The sequence below is a fragment of the Sturnira hondurensis genome, unplaced genomic scaffold, assembly GCF_014824575.4.
Source record: "Sturnira hondurensis isolate 20B ecotype Veracruz unplaced genomic scaffold, ASM1482457v3 Scaffold0009719, whole genome shotgun sequence".
Lineage (NCBI taxonomy): Eukaryota > Metazoa > Chordata > Mammalia > Chiroptera > Phyllostomidae > Sturnira > Sturnira hondurensis.
The window spans coordinates 12,340,961-12,351,662 of NW_028082350.1; the positions used below are offsets into that span (position 1 = coordinate 12,340,961).

Below are 10,702 nucleotides of genomic sequence, written 5' to 3' on the forward strand. Positions count from 1 at the left end.
TCCACCCTAGTGTATGCACAGAATCAAGTCCTTGGAAACTGTAATTTCAGTATAGAAATCTCAGTACTCTAACCTACTGGTTGGTCTCCCTTCTCAATTGTTTTACTTGGCTTGCTTATTTTGAGCACCATAATAATACCCTCGAAACACCATAAATTGCCCATTTGCCTCCTACCACGTTGTCAGTGAGTAGTGCAGAACCGACTTACTCCGTTTCAGTCTGGGAGCTGATTGTTATTCATGTAATCTACTTATGCCAACAGGTTAATATTTCTTAATGTTCATATGGTATAGGATCTTTTCATCAGAAATGATGAAAGTGTGCACAGGAAACAGCCCAAATCTTTATTTAAAAAAAAAAAACTACCAGTACCAGAGACCAGTCCCCAACAGAATGGAGTCAAGGCAACCTGTATTGTATCACAAGATAGTACAACTTTGTTCAGCTACTCAGTACACCAGGGAAAGTAAAAAGGAAACGTCTCCCAGAAACGTAGTATCCCGGAAAAGTAGTATCCCAGAAACGTCTCCTGGCTTCTCTCATCCCATTGTGGACTGGAGTCGTTCTCGCCATCTGTGCCAATGCACCGGGGCAGCACGTGACTAAGCATCAAGACTTCTCTGTTTCAACTATACACCATTTGAATGTTCTTAATTTCTTAATCAAATTTATTGGGCTGGCATACATTCATAAAATTACACAGGTTTCAAGTTCTATAATGCATCATCAGTATATTGTATTGTGCGTTTATCACCCCAAGGCTCCTTCCATCACCATTTATGCCCCCTTTACCCTCCTCTACCTCCCCCACCCTCTTCCCTTCCGGTACTCGCCACACTGTGGTCTGGGTCTATGAGTTTGGTTTTGGTTTGGTTTTCTGCTTAATTCCATCACCATTGTCCTCCAGCTTCACAACCCCTCTCCCCTCTGACAGCTGTCAGTTTGTTCTTTGTATCTATAAATCTGTTTGTTCTGTTTGTTTATTTTATTAATTAGATTCCACATATCATATGAGTGAAATCACATGGTCCTTGTCTTTCTCTGACTTACGTCACTTAGCATATTGCTCTCCAGGTCCATCCATGCTTTCACAAAAGGGCAAGATTTCCTGCTTTTTTTCAGGCCAAGTAGTATTCCACTGTATACACTTATGAATGTGGTAAATTAGTAAACGCTGATATTTTGTGAAGCTGTGTGAGAAGTATCAATTAGGACCACAATAAAAGAGGATATACTGTTCTGTACGAACTGAAAGCTGAGCTCCAAGGAGAGAACCATGGAGAGGAGGAGGAGTGATTTTCCTTAACAGAATAACTAGCTGTCTGCCAGGAACAGCTGGGTGGCCTTCCACTGTGACTGCCATCTTCCCCATTGTGCCCCAGTAGTGCGAACGGAATAGTGTGAGAACCAGACAGAAATTCATGGGCTCAGATAAGAAACAGAGCGCCGAAGTTTGGAAAATTCTTATGATGGCTTGAAAATAAGAGAGTATTTGAAGCAAATTTAAAAATCTAGTCACTGTGAAGGCTGGTATTGTCGTGTTATAGCATGTGCAGTATAAGTAATTAAACTTATCATTAAAAAAATTAGTGTAGGTCACAAAATCCAATGTATTCCCAGGGCCTACTCAGGCTCACTGTGGGCACACACGTGCTCTGTGACTTATGCCTGAAACTAAAGTACTGACTATATTCAACATGAAGTAATCTTGTCATCTTAGAATTTAGGATGCTGCCGGGAAGCAGACGGAGCAAGCAGAGGCATCCAGCCGCCTCACTAATCCTAGTGATAGTCCTTCACAGACACCGTTGTCATAAGACTTGATGCAATGTATGTCCCACCTTCTCTTCTCCATTCACTGAAAGCTAAGATTGTAAGAGCTGCGCCGGGCACAAGCTTGTTCTGCCTGGCGTTTATTGTTCCTGCCCTTAGGCCAGAGTACCTTCTTACTCGCGAGAAAACAATAGAAGGGGCTACCGGGTCACTGGCAGGAACTTTTCTTTTAAAGCTTAAAAACACTCTGCCTTTGTGTTCTGAGTTGGCTCAGAAGGAACGGTGCTTTTCCGGTAAAGAAACCTGACTCAGCGAGATGAACTAAGTCACACCATTGTTTTTTTTCCTTTCACTTCCTCAAGGTGGTTTTCTCCACCTGTCTTCATGTATGAGTGTTTGGCAAATGGTGTTAGGTGATCTGGAGGTTCGAGGAACATCCTGTTTACTAACAAGAGACAATTAGAGAAAAACCTAATTAAGGGAAGCTGGTCACACAAATACCCAGCAGTACAGCTTGGGGGTGGGGGGAGCACCTAACCCTTCATATGAACACACCGTGGTGGATATCTTACAGCAGCAGTGAGATCCAAAAGCCTTCCTTATGCGGCATCTAAGAACACTCGTTCTGGTCTTCACTGCATCAGCGACAGCTTAGGAACTGTTGCGGATCGATCCTTTATTTGGTGCCTGGGGGAGGGGTTCTGGGGGCCTCTGGGTTGCCCTGTCGCAGTCGTTGCCGCCCTCGGATTAAGCACTCAGTGTACCACTGCTCCTGCTGCAGCTGCCGCTTCCGACTCTGCAGGCGCCGGTGGGTGGCCTGCGCCTCCAGGCACTGCCGGGCCTGCTGCATTAAAGCCTCCCGCACGCGCTGGTTCTCTGCGTGGAGGTCGTGGCAACACTCCACAGCAAGCCTCTCCACCATCACCTGCAAGGCCTGGGCTTCACTTTTCGGCTCCTTTCTTTTTGTCTTTCCCAACAGGCCCGCGTCTAGCTGGCTCAGCTGCTTCTCCAGCACTGCTTTCTCCTGGACGTAGTCTGCGTAGGCCTTGGCCTTCAGCTCACCGCGGGGTTTCTTTAGCTCTTCCTGCAACATCTGTATTTCTCTGTCCTGTTTCTCCTTCACTAGCGAAATGTCTCTCACGGCTCGTAGCTGCCGCTTCAAATCAAATTCCTTCTTCTCCTTCTCCAAGAGCTGTTTCCGAACTTCTGACGTTTGCTTCGCGTATTTGGAGGCTAACTCTTCTCGCCTTTGTTGGATTTCCCCACTTTCCTGTGCATACTTATCCCACAGCTTGTTCATTTCCCTTCTGTACTCTTCGGTTTTGTTAGTCAGGTGATCCAGCATGAATTTAGTGTCAGCCTCGACATGGAACTTTTCACGGAGTAGCTGCCTGGTTTCTTCCAATACTATCCTTTGCTGGGTTTGAGCTTCTTTTACTTGTTTGTCCAACTTCATCGCCTCCACTGTCTTTTCCATAAGCCGCAAGGCTGCCTTTGTTGGCTTCTCCGGTTTCAAAAAATTACTTATCAAACTCAGATACGGTGAAAAGGGAATACTGGAGTGCGCTACAAATCTGCGGCCGGGGTCCAGGCCGTCCTCCCGCAGGTCACTGAGAGCGACCGATGCCCAGGAGGTGTTTTCGGAGACCTGCAGCTCCCGCGGAATGCTGCCGCGTGAGGACAGCGTGTGCGGTTTCTGGGCTCTGGGCTCAGCCCGCGGGTCACCGCGCCGCCGGGTCCCGGGCGGGGAGGACTTGAGCAGCACCCCTCTGTCTTCAGGGCCCTTGAGCGCCACTGCCGTCGTGGACGGTGCTCCCGGCCTCTCGGTTAACTCGGTCAGGGATGGTCCGGCAGTCCCCGGTGGCTCTGCGGTCCTGGACGGTGCGGCCCCGGCACTCCGGCGGCCAGCGGCGCTGCTCCCTGCCCCCTGGGCGCCGCAAGTGGTTTTTTTCTGGAGGTGGAGGCAACACGCCAGGGCACCTCTGTAGCCGGGCAGGCCGATGGGCCGGGGCCCCTGCGTCTGCAGAGCCTTTCCAACCACGCTGAGCTCGCCCTCCCCCGGCCACCTGCAGCCCCGCTCCCACTGCCGCGCGCTCCCCTCCATCGCGCTGGGGGCGCTCCCGGGCGGGGTCGGCACTGGGAGTGGCCGCGGCGTCTCTTGCTCTCCTCTCCCGCGGGCTAAAGCCCAGTGGAGCCGGTTCTACTGTCTCTCACAATCTGGAATGTGGAACTGGAACTGTTGGTGGCGCCCCAGGCACGTATCCATGGTGACCAGGCTAGGGGGCTGAGCCAGCTCAGTGCGGCGGGGCGGCGGGGGGGGGGGGGGGTCGAGGCTTTGCCCTAGTGTCTGTTGGACTTCGGAATATTGGGGTGGGGGGAGAATCTTAAGTTCCTACGAGGGGCGTTGGTAGCCCTCTGCTGCTTCTCGGTGTCTTCTGTTTCTTGATAGCTTTTCTGTCCCTGGGGTGAGGCCCCCTTCTTGTATTTGCCAGCAGTTCGTCAATTATCCCTGGGTTTCGGGGAGTCGGTTGCCACAGATTTTCTGGGGACAACGGCAGCTGCACCAGATCTCGCGTCTGAGCAAGACTTGGCGCATTCCTGGGTTCTTCTCTTGGCCGTACAGACTATAGCCTCTTGGTTCAGAGCCCCCGCCGGGGACGGGGACGCTGCGGTCTTTGTGCCCTCTCCAGGCAGCGTGCGACGCCAGGAGCTGGGTGGCCTGGCTCTGCGGCCGGGCGAGAGCAAAGCCCAAGGCCAGGGGCTGAAGGAAGGCACCGTAGCAGGGCTGGGACTCTGGCCCCCAAGGAACCAGAGGAGAAAGGCGCCAGCGAGCAGCAGCCGGCGCCCGAGCTGCCTCCTGGAGGGGTCTGGTGGCCTGGCGAACTGCTCCCCCGAGGGCCCAGGGCCCTCACAGGTTGCCCTTCTCGGGGGCTCGGAGCCGAGGCTCCTTCCGAGAATTCCAGCAGGGTTCGCCTGGGTGAGCAGGTGCGAGCTCTGTTGAAAAGATTCGTCTATGGCGAGGTTTAAAAGGGTGTTCTAGGGAAAGCATCTTAAATTACACTATTTACCAAAAAGACTATCTTTATGTATTACTGGCCTATTGAATTTTTTCTTTTCAATCAAATTCCATTCATTTTTATATAATGCATGTAACAGCTACCGTGCAAATATAAGCAAAACTAAACATTGTCCTCATTTTTGTTGCTCCTCCTATTTCTTCCTACTTCTATTTGTGAAAGTTTGAATCCCTCCTTGATGCCCGCAAGTCCATAATTATCATTGTTTCATGACACCCACGCTATAAATTGTTCATTCTTTTGAGTAATGCCTTAATTTCAAATATACCCATGTATGCTTCCTGGTTTTTCTTCTGTATTTTTCCCCTATGTTGTTATTCCGTGCATAGTCTTGCTCGAAGACTTCTGGCTTCTGATTTCTTCCCAATACTGATCCTGAGGATGGCGGTGCTGCAGGGAATTAATGCACCAAGTGCCTCGGCAATTCCTCCGTTCCTCTGACTTCAGTCCTGCTCTCTCCCTTTGTTCTCCCGTTTCCCTTCATCTGGGTGCTCCCTTCCGCCCCGTCTTGTCTGTTCTTTGGCCACTTCCTGTGAAACGGAGCTCCCCATTAATTTCCTTCGGACAGCTTTGCTTGACTAAATCCGCTGCCGCTTACGCCACCACCCCCCCCCCCCCGCCCCGCCCCGCCCCGCCGCCGGTGTCACTTGACCTCCAGTAGTTCCTCTATAAACAATACATTATATTATCATGTGCTTGGTGTTTGTTCTTGTAATTTCTGTTCAGTTATTTAGTTACATATCTTAGAAGAGTTTGCTATACACCCCTGTAATCTCTGAGTTTTCCTTCTTACTAGCATTAATTATAGCCATTAGGTAATGTAAATGTGTAATCAGTTGCTTAATGCCTGTCTCTTCTGTTCACAACTGTCTCTGTCTCCTTTTGGAATGCAAGCACTTTCATCTCGTTGCACTTGGGTGGATCTTCGGAGCCTAGAATAATACACGGCCTGTCCAGAAAGTATCCGTCCGGGTACTATGAAAGAGAGAGACATTTATTGAAGGAATACGAGTTACAAGAAACATTGTACATAGGACAGTGATGGGTGCCTCAGTCCCCTTCAAAGTCGGCACCTTGGGACCTCACACAGTTCTCCCGACTGCGACATGATGTTCCTTCTGCTCTGGTGGCAGAAGCTGCAGAATGAAATTTGCCACGACATGTTTCATGCCAGGATCCTGTGTGAAAATCTCAGACACGGTAGTTTTTAGACTCCTCGTATCAGCTTCTAGTTCTCGTGCTGTCAGTCACCAGTCTTTGCTGGTGGCAGTCCATACATGTTCCACACTCTCAGGTGTTCTGCCTGTTGCAGGCCTTCCAGAACGTGGGTCACTTTCCACAGATTCTTGACCATCTTTGAAGCATCTGTGCCACACTTTTATCGTGCTGCACTCATTGCATCGTCCCAAAAAGCCTTCTGAATCAACCAAATAGTTTCTGCAGAAAACTGTTCAAGCTTAATGGAAAATCTGACACAGATTCACTGCTCTGCTCGCTCAGTCGTTTGAATGTGACCACCACACAGTACACGTGCTCACTCAATGGCATCTACCACCCCCACTGACTAGTACAGTGAAGTCGTCATTGTTCACACAGGTGCATTCCAGTCCGCCCTCCTTGGCTGCCAGGTTACACCATTGTCGTGCAAATAGTTCTCCTTATACTAACAATGGCTGGACTTTTTCTGGACAGACCCTTGTATACATAGTAAGTGCTGAGTAAATATTATGTCTTTGAAATACCATTCAGGGGATTAGTAGAATGAAACTGCTCCCAAGTGCTTGCTGGTTTTTTAAACACCATTTTGTCCCCACTCCCTCACACTTCCTGCATCAGTTGGGAGGTAATTAACTGCAAGATGCAGAAAACCTAATGGACTAAAACCAATGGACTTAAGCCAAAAGACTTTAGTAAACTAGTTACGAAGGTGGGCATTTCTAGTAACAGTTTGACAGTTCAGTGTTGTCACCCAAGACCTACGTTCTTCCCACCCTCTCCTTCTCCATCCAAAGCTTGTCAATTTTCAGTCACACTCATAAAATGTTATAGCCCAAAGATGGTGACCACATTCTCAGACTTCAAAGTACAGAGCAGATGGCAAGGGAAGTGATGTCAAAAAGATCTGTTCACTCTTGCCCTGACTGCTGTGGCTCAGTTGGTTAGACGTCATCCTGCAAAGCAAAAGGTCCCCCGTGCAATTCCCAGTCAGGGCACACGCCTGGGTTACAGGTTCGGTACCTGGACTGGGCACATACAAGAGGCAACTGATCAATGTTTCTCTCTTGCATCGATATTTCTCTCCTTTGCTTTCTCCTTCTTTCCCCTCTCTCTAAAAAATAAATACATATCTTTTAAATCTACTCAATCTTGTCAGAATCCCAGCCCCAGCAGCCTTCTTCTGGTTCCAGTGGCAAGAACTGACTCATGTGCCTACTTTTGGACTCACCGTGAGCAGAGGGAAAGCACTGCCATTAATGATCAATCCTGACTCATCCCATTTTCTTTTCAGCAGAAAGAATGGGAAGCTGCTCGTTATGCAAACAACTTTGTGCGCACTTTTCTGTTATGTTACATGGACCACATTAAAGTTCTCTTTACTTCAGAACCTTCAAGCTCTTCAGCACTTTTTTCTCCTGATTATTTTCATCATTCTTTTCCTTCAGAAAAAATTTTCTGCTTAAAACCACATATTGAAATACTTACTTTCTCAAGCAAAACATTTCTTCCTAGTCAATTTCTACATTCTAATTCTTTTTCTTTGCAAACATGCAGAGACATACCCCATTTTCTTTTTTGAAAGATTTTATTTAGTTCATTTTAGAGAGAAGGAAAGGGAGGGGAAAAAGGGATGGAAACGTCCACGCGAGAGAGAAACATCCATCAGTTGCCTCTCGCATGCCCCCGACCTGGAACCTGGTCTGCAACCCAGGCCCTGATCGAGAATTGAACCAGGAACCTTTCAATTTGCCAGAGGATGCCCAACCCACTGAGCCACACCTGTCAGGACAAGATATCACAGTTTCTAAAGAGAAACATATCATTTTGTCCCTTCCTTTCCATTCTTCATATGTATGTCTGTTTCTGAACTATATTAGGAACCTGAGAGACCAAGAAAGTGTCTTCTGCTCTCTTTATAATTGCCGGCAGCATTTCATAGGTGCTAAATGTACTTGACTTGTCCTTTCCCTTGACGGTTAATCAGAGATATATAGGCTTTAATAGGAAGCAAAAGGAATCAGATCTTCATAGCCCAGAAGCACTGGCCACATTACAAACACCCTCTACTAACTTGTTTATATTAACCTCTTCGCATGCTTGCTTCTTGCTGTCATCAGAACATCACAGAACACAGCGTATTTCATTCCACCTTCCCACCATCTTTCACAGAGGCAAAAAAAAAAAAGGAGCTGGGTTTCCATGGTAACACAAGTGTGATAGTCAGGGGTATCTGGGCATAAGTGAGACAATACTCGGATTCTGTGGGGAGAGGAGAAATGAAGTTTTTCTCTTTCTTTTTTTCTCCCGGCCATGAATTTCAGAAGCTAGAGAGACCCTGAGGTGTCACTGAACAGTGTCAAGCCTTCACTATCACAGAGGTTTACGGCTCTTGGAGAAAATGTAATTTAACTTTACCTCATTTTTACTTTGTCTTCCTCATAAACAAATGAATGGAGAGAGAGACATTCTTATTTATAAAGTCACTGTCAGAATAGAAAGTTCCCACTGGGAATGATGAAGGGATCAGGAGACAGACACACTGAAAACTTCAGAAAATTCTACACACCCTGACACCCATTTTTAGAGCAGCCAATCCAGGATCCACATCAGCCTCACAGTTGCCTCCAAAGGGCCACAGTAATTTTAAGACTATATAAGTGCAACAATTCCTTAACTGTTAAGGAGATGAAATTTCATTTGGCCCCTGAAGGCAACTGTGACGCTGATGTGGCCCCAGGTTGGAAATGAGTTTGACACCCTCTGATAATCCTTCAGCCAGCATTTCACATACAGCCTCAAATCAATATGAGAAAACACGCCGTTCCTTATGTTTCTTTTGCCTCTCAGAGATCAAAAATCTACTTTCATGGCGGCACTGCTAATGAAAACCAAGGCCTGTCAGTATGAGACACGGGAGGTGCAACTATCCTAAGACCTACAGTCTCTACACTTCCTATCAAGAAAGTCGGCATTGGTGAAAGGTCAGGGAAAACAACCTGAGAAACAGCTACAACTCTCTGACTCTCTGTTACATTAAGTGGAATGTCTAGGGAGCCAACTCAGTATTTGTGAGTGTGTGTGTGTGACGACTTCTACCAGATGCACTACAATCCTGAGCTTCTCAACTTCTAGGAACGTAGGAAATGAAATGAGTTGCTAAGGTTACATTCTGGACCCAGAATCCCAATGCAAATTTCTAAAACTTAAAAAAAAAAGCCACTGGACCTTTATTCCTTGTAAAGTGAATGTTTTTTCAGCTCCACAGGTACTAAACAGAGAAAAAGTTTGATGCTTCTGGACTCTCTCAGTGGGCTCCCAACAAGCCTAGAAATTCTTACCACAACAATACACAATCTGAATCTTAAAAGAGACAGTCAGGCTCTTTTTCTGAAAGAAGCGTAGCTGTTACTAAGCTAAAATAACCACAAAATAAGCAGACAAGTTTACCCAAAAAGCCCACACGTGAAACTTCTTTTCAGATCTATGTGAGCTCTTTTAATTTTAATTCGCTTATTCACATTACTAGTTTAGAATGAGATATCAGATCCTTTTTAGTTTCAATTATCTTAAAATATTCCTTATTCTTAGTTCTCTTGCAAATTGCCTTTACTGCTAATTCTGGCAGCTCAAATACGACCTCTCATAGTCTGATGACATGGAATCAAGAAATAATGACTGGGTTCTGTTTTGCTACACACTGTGACAGGGCACTTGCCCTCCATTATTTCAAACAAAAATTTGGTGTGCGTTGCACTATAGCAAGATAATGCGAATGTAAATTTGCATTTAATATAATGGAGCCACGGCGCTGTAAAGCACTTCCAAGTCTGAGTACAGCTTTGAAGTAGTTTGGTAACTTACAGGAATGTGAGGAAAGAACACCTGGTTTGTCGTGGAACTCGGACCAAAATCCCCTCTATAATGACCTTCTGAGGAAGAAGAGTGAGTAGGTGTGCCATGATCAAACATGAGAACTACAGAAACTTATTATTCCCGAGAAATATGAGCTGGCAGTGGATGAACGTAGACTAGTTCGAGAAGGACATAGTTTAAGGAAGGTAAATTCAGTAACCGGTTACTACAAAATATAACCCAGAAGTATTGGAAGATATATCTTCTCCTAAATTTGACGTTATGGGTGGGAGAGTGTGCGTTGTAACTAAGATTTAATGCTGCAAAGGCACAGGACGTAGGTTTTAAAATTGCGTTGTTAACGATGTTTTGGGAGGTACGCACGGAGGACCCGTGCAACTGCTGCAGTACGTCTCCCTAAGCATCGGAAAATGTCTCACACTAAAGACAGAAGTCCCTGTTTCCTCGATTCTTCCCACGATTCAGTTCACCTCCCTCAGCACTATTTTCATGCCCATCATTTAGGCAGAATATCACGGACACGAAGTTAAAAGCGGAATTCTTCACTCTCGCTTGAAACGTCTTATTCCTCTGCCACAAGAGAGCGCAGCGACAGCCCCTAAGTCCCAGACCCCTCCCGAACCTCACCAGCCCTGGCGGTGTCTCCAGGCTACCTGCCGTTGGTGGCTAGGGAATTGCGTGTTCTGGTTGGCTCAGCTCAAGCCTTCGTCATTCACCAGCTCACCTACGATTGGCTGTCAGAGCACGCACAGGGGCAAAC

General features: G+C 46.9%; 1 protein-coding gene across 1 annotated transcript; it reads right to left on the bottom strand.

Annotated features, from left to right (window-relative positions):
• Positions 1–2,366: 2,366 nt before the first annotated feature.
• Positions 2,367–3,887, bottom strand: CCDC121 (coiled-coil domain containing 121). The gene has a single exon (XM_037057370.1). The coding sequence runs from the start codon at positions 3,876–3,878 to the stop codon at positions 2,451–2,453; it is 1,428 nt and encodes a 475-aa protein (XP_036913265.1). The 5' UTR covers positions 3,879–3,887; the 3' UTR covers positions 2,367–2,450.
• Between the last annotated feature and the right edge of the window lie 6,815 nt (positions 3,888–10,702).

Coding starts and splice junctions, on each gene's coding strand:
- CCDC121 (XM_037057370.1), bottom strand. CDS start 3,878: ATGGAGGGGAGCGCGCGGCAGTGGGAGCGGGGCTGCAGGTGGCCGGGG.